Below are 15,510 nucleotides of genomic sequence, written 5' to 3' on the forward strand. Positions count from 1 at the left end.
TTGGAGGCAGCAGAGGGACACTCACCGGGCGACTCTGTGGCTGTGCATTCATTGGCTGTGGTTGGGGAGAATACACCAAAGGGGCGGAACCAGCATTCTGTCCAGGGTTGTATGGGGACTGTCAAGTGAAGAAAAGGGAAAGACGGGACAGAGAAGGAAGAAGGTTACGATCATTTCAGTTAAGACATTTCACAGGCCGACTGAATCCCTAAAACATAAATCACAAACTGACATACTCTGAATGTTTCTGGGAGAAATTGTTTTGGATTAAAGTTAGGGTACAGGGCAAATATATTTGTTAACATCAAGGGCTGAAAGTTCTGTGTTCCTTAATCTTCATCTAGCGTGCAGTGGAGTAAGGCATGGGTATAAGATCTGCCCACGCTTTGATACTTTAAGTTTGTGCTGGCTGACACAAAACCATCTACAGAAGGCTGCTGAGAGAAAATTGCTGTTTTTGGGCTGTGGAAGTGTGCCATTAGGCTGCAACGGTAAAGAGAAACAACTAGATTCCTCCAGAGAGGCTGAGGCACAGAGTCAGCACAGCAGCAAGGCGGTCAGAGTACCAGCATCAGAGCAGCAGTGTCACCGTCTGAAAGTGGATCCATCTAATTGATTAAGCAATTAACCTCTAACATAGATTTAACTGTTGGGCTGCATGCATTTTAGCTTTTAGTGCTTTTTATATTCAGATTTCACATCTAACCTTTCCTTAATTACAATCATCTGAAGTCCTAATTAGTTAAAACAACCTTGCTTAATTCCTACCAAATCACTTTGCTTCTGCCGTTAACTCTGGTAGTATACAGGACTTTAAACCCACATCCGTAATCCTGATTAATTAGTAATTGCAATACTTTATAATGTCTAAGTGATGATGTTGAAGCCTTTAAAGGCTCATTTATGCTCTACGTTACATACGCATACGGATGGAGCCTTCTGTCCGTTCTCTGCGTACATTACGTCCGTATTTCTGCACGTATCCTGCAAGCTTGCAGATGCGTACCAAACGGACAGAACGGAGCAGTATCACCGAAGATCACGGGGGGCGCATCGCCAACAGTTCACTTTCACTTACTTACTGTACATTTGTTTACAAACACAAACGAAAGACATAATACTTTAGAAAATGTCTTAACTTTTGAGGAGAGGTTTTTGTGAGTTGGTACGAAATTACATACACATTTATCCATCTATGTAGTTACACGTCCGGGGCACACAGGGACATACAACTACAGAGCAGCATGAGCGGGGATCGCACAGGGAAGAATGTCAGCTAGACAGCAGGATGACGGCAGCAATAGAGAAGTGCCGGAGGTCTGTGCGAGACTAGTTTGTTTGATATGTTGTGATTAATGTCCTCACAGACCCCCGCTGTCTATAATACAGCCTCTAGTTTAGCCTCTTACATCGCTACGGTAGTAGACCTATATCGCTAAAGCTGTTTCTTCCATGGATCTATTATAAAATATTTATTCCAGTTAATTCACTGTTTGACTCTTCTTCTTCCTATTTGAGTAACATTTTACTCTGAGCGGCGCTGCTGCCCAATAATGGTTGATTTGCGTAATGTCGATTCCAACATAAAGGAGCATGGAAGTATGAGGGCAGTGACGGATATAACGTTGTAAACGTACGTCTCTATTTACGCACGGAATTGGAGCATAAATGAGCCTTAAGTGGACCTCTTTCAGCTGCAGGCTCTTAGATCTAACTCCGGGGGTAATATCAGACAAACGAGCATGCTTATTTCATTCAAGCAAATGATCATATATCATGACTTCAAGGTGAAATAGCTGTGGCTTTTACCGATACCACAAACACAATCCTGCCTTCCAACCGAAATCCCACAGTCAGTGACTTAGCCTTTTGCAGCTGAACAAAATATATGACAAACAATATTTGTCGGCTTGTAGAATCAATGGTATCTCTTATTACGCAACTGCAAATTCAAATCTTACTGAATACCGATGGTTAGTACCACAACCTCACAGCAAGAAGGTTGCAGGTTCAAACAAATTGTTTACTTAAATCATACCACATTCATCTGAATGTCCTTAAAAACAATACACCCATGAACACACGGCTTTCTGCAGCTTACAGAGAATGACAATAGAGGTTAGGGGATATAGATGTGGATAGAATCAATATCATGCCTACATTTTCACAGCTTTACCCCAATATAGATATTAGAATTTCAGTATTCTAATTCAATACAAGAGTTTAAAGTTATACTCTGTAACATAACCATCTAGTTTATTGTCCGTTAAGTTCCTATCTATCAAATAGTGAGTTAAAAAAATGGTGATTGAGCATTGACGTGCAATCGAACGCAGCATGCATGCCTGCCTGGGCGAATGCTCTCACTGCTGAGTGCCAACTGCTGTAGCGATACAGACTCTCTCTGTCTGCACTTCTCATAACTTCTGGGTCCCAAAGTTGGATCAGAACACACAGAGAAAGCATTCTGCAGGTAAGAACTGCCAATATACTGACTTCATACAGTCAATAATGTTCGGTTTTAAAAGAAACACTGGTCCAGAAGTGCCTGCAACTACATTTATGGCCGCTAGAAATGCCAGATTACAGCTTTAACTGTATATTCCTAGAAAATAAATTCTATAATTAGGAAATAATATTTATCGAAAGTATAACAATGACACATTGTTAAAACAAATACAAAAATTACTTGGTAGCATTCATGTAGAGACAATACATGAATTTTGCCATGGCATAATTATATTGAGAATGTATCAATTCTAGAGCTGAATTGATGCCAAACCTTAAAAAAAAAGTGGAAACACGGACAGCTCAAACATAGGTTCACAGAGAACAATGACGGTAGACAAAATGACAAACTCACCCCTCCGCCTGTCTCCCAGCCCTTAGGGTAGCGATATGGGGAAGCTGTGGGTACGGATACCTGAGAGAGCGCCTGGGAGTGGGCATGACCGGGTGGGGTGCCCCCTAAACTAGGGTGTCCCTTTGTGATGTCGTGAGTAGTGTAAGAAGGGCCAGCATGCCTGGGTACCTGTATCAAATAAGAAACACTAAGGTTAGAATGACACATAAAATGTGATATTATGTCAGAATGATGCACAGCACACATGCACATAGACACACAGATGTAGGGGAGGGGCCAGCAGTGGCAGGATTTCTCGGGTCATTAAGCCTGCCTCCTGCTGGGGAATGTACATTAAGCTCTAGGATTAGCCCCTATATGTGTGTAAAGGTAACTACCTGCGCTGTACATGGGTGTTGGCTATGGCCTCTTATACACTCTGGTCTGCATAAGGACGCTGTGCAAGGATGGACGGGCCTCATGTGGCAAAACTGGGTCAAGTAATCAAAATACAATCCTATCCTACGCATCTGTGACAGAGAGAGTGCACCTGGTACAATACACACAACTGAGTCACTCAACTAAGCCTCGACAATATGGGCTCACCAAGGGTTCAGGGCAGGAAACAGCCGAGTAAACAGTGTCAGAGAAAGATGCGATTTGACTCAGCTCTTGGATGGGCCGTGGCTGCTGCAACTGTAGGCTGGCAGCGCTGCTAAATTCTGCTTGTTGCTGCAGCAAGCCTTACACACCAGGGACTGAGAAAGGATACTGCAGGAATAAAACAGGAGGCAGACACTGAGACGGACCGCCTCTCTCTCCAGGGCCTTTTTTTTCTATCTATCTATCTATCTATCTATCTATATATCTATATCTATATCTATATCTATATCTATATCTATATATATCTATATATATATATATATATATAAATATATAAATATATATATATATATATATATATATCTATATATATCTATATATATATATATATATATATATATATATATATAAATATATATATATATATAAATATATATATATATATATATATATATATATATATATATATATATATATAAAACGCCGCTGTAAGTTTTTCAATGTTAGCTTTTACAGCTCTAACATCTCAAAATAGTATAGGGTTTAAATCTACAAGGTGCTGCAGGCGATATTCTGCACAGCTTCTATAGTATAAAATCCCTTCGGCATCTCGACATCTTCTCTGTGGCCCACTTCCCTCAGATGACCCAGGATAAAGCAACTAATCTAGCTGCTGTTGCCATGGGAGGGGCCTGCTCTGCTTCAGGCGAGTACAATTCTGAGGACATACACAGCGATGGGATGGGGGAGGGGAGGCAAGCCGCTATATGGGAGCGGTACATGTGGGGAAGTGGGGGAAGAAAAAACACACATAGTACAAACCCCACATCCACTGTGCACAGAACATCGGTTTCATGTCGGTTTTGTTTCCAATAGTGTCGTCATTGTTGCAGCCTAAACCCTGAGAATAAACTTCCATAGCTAGACCATCTCATAAAACTTGCAGTATTCCCAGTACTGTTGTGTTTCGGTGGATAAATGAGCTTGCAGCTGAATGACCTATCCTCGGGCATACACTGACTTTTCTTGTGCACTGTGCAGCTACCTTCTCCAATTCATTTCAGAAATGTTGTCATCGCTGGAAATGTCTTGTTTGCGGTGTAAAACAATCAAAGTGGCAATTCTGTAGTCTATTGCTTTGCCTGTAAAAGCCAGAGATTATAGAAATAAAAAATCCCCATAGAGCCAATACGCCCACACAAGCCACCATTTTCCCACAAATGTCGACCACAATTGTTAATATTAAAACATTGAGGAAGCTTCAGCAAGTGCCACAATTGTACTTATATTTTCAGCTAAATTCATTTTGTGGGAGAAAAAATTAAATAAAATGTGAAGTAAAAAGGGAAATCGATATTCCTATATACCAATTTCTGCAGTAAAAATTAATTTACAAGACGTGCAACAATGAAAATAGAGCTATCTGTGCCCCTTAATAGAAGAATTGTCACTAGTCAGTGTCTTAAAAAGAGCACTTCACAGTGCACACAGAGAGGGTTTGCATGCAGGATTGATCCACATGGATAGTTGTAAAACATTAACGCCCACATGCAAAGGGTGACTGCCATGTCAGGGCATGATCCTCAGAGGAACGCAGGATGCCATTTGTCTTTAGGGACACATGACGAGTGGTCTGGCCCCTAAATTCAGCCAAGGATGGCCTGTAAAAGTAAATTTGGGATGTTTTTAAAACATCAAGAAATATGCGAATATGCGTATAACTAACATCTGATAGAGGAATTGTTAATTGACTCCTGAGGGAGACTGTGAATGGCAGTGGTCCCCTGAGGTGATACATTGCCACAGCAGGCATCCCACAACATTATCGTCTTAACAGGCATGCCTTCTTCCTTTTGGTGATAAAATAACACATAAATGCATGTTTACTGTGCCTATAAAAGTGATTCAACCACTGTCAAAACAGAAAAATCGTAATTACACAGAAACATTGACACAATGTTAAAGAGGACCTATGATACTTTTCGACTTTTATGACCTATAAACGTTGTTATAATGATTTATAGTCATGTTTAACCATACTAGCGTATCAAATAATTACGTACATGCATTTCGACGTATTCCCTGCTGACCGTCTGGGGTTGCTATGCAGAGCACTAAACACTAGGGCAGCCGGTCGAGAATTCACTTGTTTAAATATCCGGGTATCGTGTCGTCACGTACCCGGATGTTTACATGTATGGTAATGCTGCTCAGGCAAGCTCCGGCTGCATGCCCCCACCTTCCTGCAAATCTCCCGCTTCTGGAAGGAAGGTAACCAATCACAACGGAGTGGGGTTTGCAGCAGGGGGGGAGGGGCGGAGAAGCTCAAAGCAGTGTGTAGAGAGAGACTGCTGTGCTATAGGGTAAGAGGAAGAGTGTCCCGAAAATTTACATCGTTTTTTGTGATGTGATTCGTGTCAGGTTGCTCTATAGCAGTTTTTAACAAGAAATTAAGACCAGAACAGTAGTATAATAGGAGATCTTTAAGGTTTTTTTGTTGTTGTTGAAGGAATACTTTTATAGGCACTTTAAACCACCATGGCACAGTTGAACTCAACATATATTCAGTTGCCACTTTATTAGTACACTTGAAAACGAATGCAATAAGTCCTACCTGCATAAAGGTTAGAATGTTCTTATGAGGAAACAGGTGCGTTTCTCCTGCACTGAACTTCAACTGGGCGCTCTGCTTCAAAAAAACAAAATGAAAAATAAAAAACAGCAATGTTTTGGCACTCCACAGGTCATAAACAGCAAAATCATCACCTTATACTTTCATGTCTTTGATGGGGATGAATTAAAAAAGGTGGAGTCAGCGATTCTAGAGAACACTTGTTGACAAAATCACTCTTAAAAATAAAAAAATAAATTGACAAGCATTCCTCAGAATTGCTGAATCCACCTTTTAAGTTACAATAAATGGGCTGACACATTTCTTTATTATGTATACATATGAGTATGATTAGAATGGTTATAATGGTCTTTGAGAGGAGTTTCTAATATGTTATCCACCCTATTAATTTCAAAGGGTAGATGTGGTAAATGTGAGATGCACTGCAGTTCAACATAAATAACAGCCTTACAACCTGACCATAAAGATGAATGAACACCTTCATGGGTAGTGTTGCATAAAACTGCATTAGTTTAAGCCAGGTGTACCTAATATACTGACAACTGGGTGTATGTAGTATTTGGTAGAGCCATGGTTAAAGTGTATGCAACTACAGTACAGTCTGATATGAGTCTACTATGTGTGTAAGGCAAGGCAAGGCAAGTTTATTTATATAGCACAATTCAGACACAAGGCCACTCAAAGTGCTTTACAGGGGCAAGATTAGAATACATAAAACACATTATAAAACATTTAAAAGCGAATAAAAGAAGCAAATAAAATAAAAATTGCAGGTTAAAATGGAAACAAAAAAGTCTTCAGACTCGATTTAAAAGAACTGAGAGTTGCAGCAGACCTCAAGTTTTCTGGGAGTTTGTTCCAGTTTTTGGTGCATAATAACTAAAAGCTGCTTCTCATTGTTTAGACCTAACTCTAGGGACTGTAAGCAGACCTGTCCCAGACGACCTAAGGGCTCTGGACGGTTCATAACGTATCAGCATATCAGTAATGTATTTTTCAGTGTATTCTGTACTCTCAAGTGTGCAAATCTCTGTGTATGCACTGCAGTTTACAGGTGGATTTGTATGTGAGCTGTGTGCTGCGTGCAGTGACTCACGCTGTAGACTGCAGCGACTCCAGGCTGTGTGTTGAAGATTCGGTCATCCAGTGACTGCTGAACCCGCGGGATTCTGGGAAGAGTTGCGTTAAGGAAAACTCTGAACACAAGTGTTACACTAGAGAAGGAGCTGGAAAGCTCAGCATTGAAGACTACCGTTATATATATATATATATATATATATATATATATTATATATATATATATATATATATATATATTCACATGATAGGTTTTAGATGTTGCTGACTAAAATCACATGCACATTCTTGATCCAGTTTGTTTTACCTGTTTAACAAACATTGACAACATTACTTTTTTCTAAAGTTCTGGCTTTTGATTCAATACATTTAGCTGATTAAGATCCAAACGGCTTTCCTCAAACCCCAATGATTCACAGTTTTGATTTCAAAGATCCCCAAACCACCCCACCCCGCCCAAAATGCCCCAATCTCTGAGAGTACACCATGTACCTTCACCATTTTGCAAGTGTTAAAGGGAAAATCTGAAATGGATTTCAGGACCACTTCAGGCAAGGGGATCGAGAGAGCAGCGGCTTAGACAACTGCAAAGGTTAATAACAAAAGGTTTAAACTCCATTCAGTACACATTCTTGTTGTATATGCTTACAGGTCAAATAATAAGGCGAAACAATACCTCTTGCAAAAACCTAACACTCAAGGCTTTATTCAAGCATTCGGCACTGTCTGAACGAAAACCAGGCCTGAAGATAACTTTCTTTAATGCTCTGAAACATTAAATAATGAGACAAGCAGATTTTAGAGGAGACAAAAGAGGGAACGTGCAGCTGCCACATAAAAGAGGGAAGCACCGTGTTAGTAACCTGCTCAGGCAGTTGTCTGTGACAGACAGGCTCACACTCTGCCGGTCACATGCTTTATGGGAAACCAAACGTCTGGCTTTCTTCCTTTCATCCAAATCACGCCTCCCTTTCCCCCTGAGGGGCTGGGTATTACTAGAAAAAAAGGATTGCATACAGCATGTTGTCTGGCCACGTTCAAAATCGAAAGTGCACAGTTATTCTAAACGTTCAAATTCAAACACAGTGAAAAAAACCTGTCCATCATAGAGAAGGGGGTGAAGTATAATATTGTTTTAAAATGGGGATATCGGCAGATAATTTCAGAGTCTCCAGGAAGGAGTTCATAGTGTTACACTCCTTTCTTCACATGATATGGTGCTACAAATGGCTTTGTAACAGATTTAAAAAAAAACGGGAGCCGAGTGGAAAGCTCAAACACAGGCACTCTCGTCTCTGCACAGCTGTGTCATGTTGTGAAAGCGGGGCGATTGACAGATATTTAAGAGAAATGTTCGGACGCGTCTGAAAAGTGTGTGTGGGGGGGAGGAGGTTTCGGAGGCTATCCCAGTTTTTGTGGAGTAAACTGGCCCCTTAAGCCCTCTCCCTTAACTCTGCTCTTGCTTGAAGGAGCCGTCATCTCCTTTGGCCCCCTGCCAGCACAGATACTTGTAAACGTCAACACAAGAGGGAGTGAGGGAGATAAGGAAAGAATCACTTTAAAACTAGGACTGCGATTCAAAATGCAGAAGCACAACAGGAAGCATTATCTGTTTCATTGTCGGGGAATTTGGAAAAACAAGATGCCCACCCACCAGCCCGCACACACACCGCACACATAGACACAGAAATTAGGAATGATTAGAGGCTGAGTCTCCTCTCACAGACATGAAAGCTTGATGACGAGAAGCTAAACTCAACTGTGCCTTTGGAAACATAAGTCTTTCAAAAGGTGTATGTTCTCTTTTGATGTGCAAAGGGTACCAGACAGGCGACATCTTAAACAGTGCAAGCACCAAAACATATGTAGAAAAAGGAATCTGTTGTTGTATGTTTGTATGTCATTGGCTGATAACATGTTGTGATCTGAAAAGCCATGATCGTAATAATCACTTGCAAATGGTCTGTTGGCTGACAGACAAGAGGACGGCTAGTGTCAACGGTTAAGCAACCTGATCTTTCTGCTCTAAGTGACTTCTGGCTGGCAGAGGTAACTGGGTCTGGGCGTGTAAACAGAGGGAAGGCAGCGAGACAGGTGAACCCGGGGTTCAACCTGCTGGAGCATTGGGAACAAATCCACCTGGGAGGTCAGCGGCTGTTGGAAGGTAAGAGGAGAGAGGCAGGAACAGCCAATGCAAACATGATTAGGAACAATGACACAAGGAGATCATCCAGGGATGTTGGCAGGCCTGATGGTCTTTTACAACTGCAGCTGCAAATTGTAGAGCTGATGATTTAAATGACTCAAAGCCAGCATGCACGTTTCTGTAATCTCAGAAGGAAAACATGTAGTCATGGCAGAATGATAAAATAGTAAGCACTTTCAAAAAGGCTATACTGAGCACAAAATATATTCCGAAACAACATTGTCATTTAACAAGCACAGCAAGAAACTTGTTTAATTGAAATCTGATCCAGTTTTGTTTTTGCTCTGGACAAATTGTCAAATAATTCTAAATCTTTGCCCAAAATTGTGCAAAATTTCAATTTGTTATTAAAAGCAACAGTTTTAGCTATAAATCCCAGTGGTGTTTCACTAACAGAAAGCAAACAAAATGGACGACCAGACATGGCAACATAACAATAGACAACCACCACGTACATTAAGTCAAAGGGAAAACTAAATGTCCAAAGGTAAAACATAATTTATATCAAGCCCTCAATGTTGTTGGCCAGGTAGCCAGATGGATGCAGACACTTCTCAGTCAAGCCCTAATGCATGTGTCAGGCACAGCCATGAAAGTGGCTCTAATTAGACACTATTCATTAGTTTGATCTCCATTCATTTTCTGCTTGAGAAGAGATTACAAGCACAATGTCATTTTAAAAGACTTATGACGGGGTTACTGCTTCAGGGAATAAGGGAGTCATTGTGGCTCAAAAAATATATGTGCAACATCCAACTTGACAAGATTACGCTAGTGGTGAGTGATTCACAAGAAATGTTGTGTTGAGAACTATATACACTCACTGGATCAATGCTTTCATGTTGTTTACGCCAAATTCTGACCCTACCATCTGACTTTCACAACTGAAATCGAGACTCATCAGACCAGGCAAGACTTTCCAATCTTTTATTGTCCAATTTTGGTGAGCCTGTGCATATTGTAGCCTCAGTTTCCTGTTTTTAGCTGACAGGGAGAGGCACCCGGTGGGGTCTTCTGCTGCTGTAGCCCATCTGCTTCAAGGTTGGTCGTGTTTTGCGTTCAGAGATGGTATTCTGCATACCCTGGTAGTAACGAGTGGTTATTTGAGTAACTGTTGCCTTTCTATGATCTCGAACCAGTATGCCCATCCTCCTCTGACATCTGACTTCAACAAGGCATTTTAGTCCACACAAATGCCGCTCACTGGATATTTTTTCTTTTTCGGACCATTCTCTGTAAACCCTAGAGATGGTTGTGCGTGAAAATCCCAGTAGATCAGCAGTTTCTGAAATACTCAGACCAGCCCTTCTGGCACCATCAACATTGCCACGTTCAAAGTCACTTAAAGAGGACCTATTATACTACTTTTCTGGTCTTAATTTCTTGTTTTACACTGCTATAGAGCAACCTGACACGAATCACATCACAAAAAACTATGTAGATTTTCGGGAAGCTCTTTCTCTTATTTTGGCGATCCAGCACGTCCTGTCAACACTTGAGTGTGTGTGCTTCGGCAATCTCCGCTCCCTCCGCCTGTGCATCGGCCATCTCCGCTACCCTCCCCCTCCTCCTGCAAACCCCACTCCGTTGTGATTGATTACCTTCCTTCCGGAACACTTTCAGTGACGGGAAGCGCGAGCATGGACCTATAAGGGCGCGAGGCAGACGCGAACAGGGAAGTGACAGCATTACCATACATGGAAACATCCGCGTGGTGACTTCACGAAGTTTTATGCGACGTCACGAATTATGAAAGGGTAGACCGCTTTGAAGACGTGACTTCTCGACTGGCTAGAATAGTGTTTAGTGCTCGGCACAGACACCCCAGACGGTCAGCAGGGAATACGTCGAAATACATGTAAGTCATTATTTGATAATTTAGTATGGTTAAGCATGACTATGAATCATCATAACAACGTTTATAGGTCATAAAAGTCAAAAACCATCATAGGTCCTCTTTAAAACCCCTTTCTTCCCGATTCTGATGCTTGGTTTTAACCTGAATATGTTGTCCTGTCCAGGTCTACATGCCTGAATGCATTGAGTTGCTGACATGTGATTGGCTGAAAAGTTATATGTGTTAACAAGAAAATGAACTGCTGTACCTATTAAAAAGTGGCCGGTGAGTGTATATATATACACTCAACAAAAATATAAACGCAACACTTTTGTTTTTGCTCCCCTTTTTCATGAGATGTACTTAAAGATCTAAAATTCATTCCAGATACACAATTGTACCATTTCTCTCAAACATTGTTCTCAAATCTGTCTAAATGTGTGATAGTGAGCACTTCTGCTTTGCTGAGATAATCCATCCCACCTCACAGGTGTGCCACATCAAGATGCTGATCTGACATCATGATTAGTGCACAGGTGTACCTTAGACGGTCCACAATAAAAGGCCACTCTGAAATGTGCATTTTTTTGCTTTATTGGGGGTCTGGGGACTCAGAACCAGTCAGTATCTGGTGTGACCACCATTTGCCTCATGCAGTGCAACACATCTTCTTCGCATAGAGTTTATCAGATTGTCAATTGTGGCCTGTGGAATGTTGGTCCACTCCTCTTCAATGGCTGTGCGAAGTTGCTGGAGACGGCTTATGGTGGAGAAATGAACATTCAATGCACGAGCAACAGATCTGGTTGACATTCCTGCTGTCAGCATGCCAATTGCACGCTCCCTCAATGCTTGTGGCATCTGTGGCATTTTGCTGTGAGACAAAACTGCACATTTCAGGGTGGCCTTTTATTTTGGACAGTCTAAGGCACACCTGTGCACTAATCATGATGTCAGATCAGCATCTTGATGTGGCACACCTGTGAGGTGGGATGGATTATCTCAGCAAAGCAGAAGTGCTCACTATCACACATTTAGGCTGTGTCTTGATTCAGGGGTTGCACCCTACGTAGGCTGCATTTGAAGACCGATTGCGTCATAGTGGCGCGCAAAGGCTGTCCCGTTTGCAAGGCTCCTTGCAAGGCTCCTCATATGCGGCCGAGAAATGCAGCCTTCGTTTCACGGTTTTGAAGGCTGCATCAGATGTATCCTTCGTGGCCCAACATATCCCAAGATTCATTGCGTTTTTTCAGAGATGGCATAAAATAAAATAGAAAATAACAAAACAGCAACGTGTTGCTCCATCTTCTTAACTTTTATCTTCCTTTCTTTTTTTCTTGTACTTTTTTTTCTTTTCGCCTCGTAGGCAACTTCTTTTTCTTTTTTCCTCCGTTGACAAGGCTGTCTCCGTTGGCAGCAATCAGGGTTGCTAGGCAGCACAGGAGCGGCGAGTCGTCACGCAAGGTAACGGCTTGTTACGTAAACCGGAAATGCTCGTAAACCGAGACCTGCGGAGACCGTCTCATTTAACAAGGCTCGTTGGCCTTAAAACCGGCCTTAAAATCGGCCTTCATAGGCTATAGCCTTCATAGACCCCGAGACTGCGTCCTACCAAGGCTGCAACCCCTGAATCAAGACACAGCCTTAGACAGATTTGTGAACAATGTTTGAGAGAAATGGTACAATTGTGTATCTGGAATGAATTTTAGATCTTTAAGTCCATCTCATGAAAAATGGGAGCAAAAACAAAAGTGTTGCGTTTATATTTTTGTTGAGTGTATATATATATATATATATTATAGTATACTTATCAGATAAGGGAGGAGTTATGGTCAAAGTTAAAAAGATTCAGCATGGGCTTTCCTTTAACAAGACCATGCTAACCCGTCTTTCTTAAGGACATCAGAAAGTAGCTTCGGCCAGTCCTACCTGACCCTTGACCATACAGTGACCTGTAAGTCTCATTTAGGCAGGGAAAGCTTCCGGGGCTCCTGATTCATCATTAGCTTACTGTAAAGCCACTAATGTGCTGATGAGTGTGTGAGCGATAGGAAAAGGCAGGAGGAAATACAGGCTTACAGATAGCATTGGGTATTAACAGAAGGATGATTCACATCTCAATAAATTGTAATCTGCTATAACTGATTAAAGTAATGCTTCACAGCTGTGCAGTTCAGCACCTCGCCCATGAACAAACCACAAGCCAGAAAAAAGGCAAGGAAGGGTCAGAGTTAGGGCAGGGCTCGACATAACCCATCGCCTGATGGCCCTGGCCAGTAAAATGATATGCAGAACAAGTTTACAGGCCTTCTATGGCTACAGTGTTTTTTTAAGGAAACACACAAATGGTTGGCAGATAGACCGTCTTATAATCCTCTTAACATTTGGTCAAGACAGGCCAATAGCGAGACTCACCTGATGACGGAGAAACGTATTCGCACTGCCTACCACACCACACAGACTGATCAGCTCTTCACCTCTAATTATCCCTCTTTTTGACAACGACTTCTGCAGGTCAACTAGTCATAACTTGGAAAAAACAGTTATGTTGAATCCTGGAAGTGTGAGCTTTGTTTTTGCTGATTAAGCTGTTCTGTATAAAAATATCACCTGAATAAATAGTAATGTTTGAACTGCCATATTATAAACACAGAGGCAATTTCTTTGCCATTGCAAAAACTTTTGCGTCACATAAATATGGCATATATCAACTGTAATCATGTCTCCTTCGAATGACACAGGCTACCTGGGAAACCCACTGCAGTGGGTTCAGAGAGCAAGTGCAGGGAGTGGAGACTGCCCAGATGGTGCAGACACAAACCCTTTCTCCCTACTGGCCCACTGGCCACTCTTAAACACACACACACACTCATATAAAAGCAGAGCTCACAAAGCTCTCACTGCCTGCCTGCTATTGCTGAGATTGCTCTTTCACTACAGTAGAGCAATAGGTGGTAAATTGGTGGATTCAACTCCAACGAGCAAGATCTCAAGCAGCTGAATTTCTAAGCAGACATTGAGTTTTGTTTTAAAAATGAAAGATAACGCAGTCAAGCTGCACTTAAAATAAGATACTAGGGAAAATAATGTAAATACTAATTGCCCTTTTAGGGTTAAATACATCATTAATTAAATTTGAGAATAATATTTACCTCTACATCCCCACTTCATGGGTAAATGCACCAAGTTCCCACTTACTTTGGGTTTCAGTTACAAAAAGCCCTCCGCTTGTCTTCTTGCAGTCGCAGCTTTAAACACAGGTACTTGAGAAATTATTAATTAGTTTTATGGCATGTATGATGACTTTGCATTTGGCCAGACACAGTTGATAAATTGTACGAGCCAAATTACACTGACCAAGAAATGAAGAATAAGTTATAAGAAGCAGAAACACAGGCCAGAAGTTACAAACAGCAGCCAGGAATACATTATCACCGGGTTTTATGTATAAAAACAGCAGCGCCACCTCTAGCCTGAACAATGAAAACTAACCTAGCCTGAAAAAGAGAACACTTGCCAGGGTGGTTTACGGTAGGGCTGGCCCGAATACCATTTTTCAGGCTTCGAATATTCGTTGGTTTTTCCGAGCGAATATTCGAATATTCGTTCCAGAAAAACACACCATCAAAAACAACATAAAAAAAAAAAAAAAAAAATATTGAATTTTTTTTTTTAAATTTGTTTTTAAAAAAACGTTAATAATCCCTATATACTCCCTGGAACCGATTTTGACAGTATCTGCATATTTTGTTGAAGATTTACGCGCTCGGAGGTGAAGTAATGGATGCGCTATGACACATAGTGATGTAATATCCTCCTAAATGAGCAATACTACTACTACTACTACAATATTACTAACTTTTATATCAAAATATAAAATTATTTGATGACATTGTATTGCAGTAGTAGCTTCTTGCAAAAAAATGTTGAAAAAAAAAAAAAAAAAAAAATTGAAAAAAAAAAAAAAATTATATAAAAAAAAAAATTATAAAAAAAACGAAGCTCCGAATACTAATTTAAGCTCCGAATACTAATTTTCCGAACGAGTATTCGAATATTCGAATAATTCAGGCCAGCCCTAGTTTACGGTGCTGACAAACAGTACGCAATTACTCACCAGCAGAGATTCACTATGACATTTTTGTTTAGCATAGAAGGAATTATGTGACAACAGATTACTTGAATAAAAACCAACGCAAAAGAAAAAGTGACACCAGATAGAAATGGTTGCTGCTTCGCCATTTACAGTGCCACACTTTTTGACCCTTTTCAACTGCACACAATAAAGCAATTGTTTGGTTGCAGTGTAATCT

The 15,510-nt window shown here is 41.0% G+C and overlaps 1 protein-coding gene across 2 annotated transcripts in view; it reads right to left on the reverse strand.

Moving 5' to 3' along the window:
• Window positions 1–15,510, reverse strand: part of eif4g3a (eukaryotic translation initiation factor 4 gamma, 3a) — a 58,674-nt gene that overhangs the window by 38,822 nt on the left and 4,342 nt on the right. For both annotated transcript variants that reach the window (XM_080026306.1, XM_080026307.1), the window contains exons 2-5: window positions 7,174–7,246; window positions 6,060–6,131; window positions 2,864–3,031; window positions 26–118 (exon numbers count right to left, since the gene is read on the reverse strand). In XM_080026306.1, the coding sequence (XP_079882432.1) occupies window positions 26–118; window positions 2,864–3,031; window positions 6,060–6,131; window positions 7,174–7,246 (406 nt within the window). The remainder of the gene's footprint in view (window positions 1–25; window positions 119–2,863; window positions 3,032–6,059; window positions 6,132–7,173; window positions 7,247–15,510) is intronic.

The sequence above is a fragment of the Ammodytes marinus genome (assembly GCF_949987685.1).
Source record: "Ammodytes marinus genome assembly, chromosome: 4".
Taxonomy (NCBI): domain Eukaryota; kingdom Metazoa; phylum Chordata; class Actinopteri; order Uranoscopiformes; family Ammodytidae; genus Ammodytes; species Ammodytes marinus.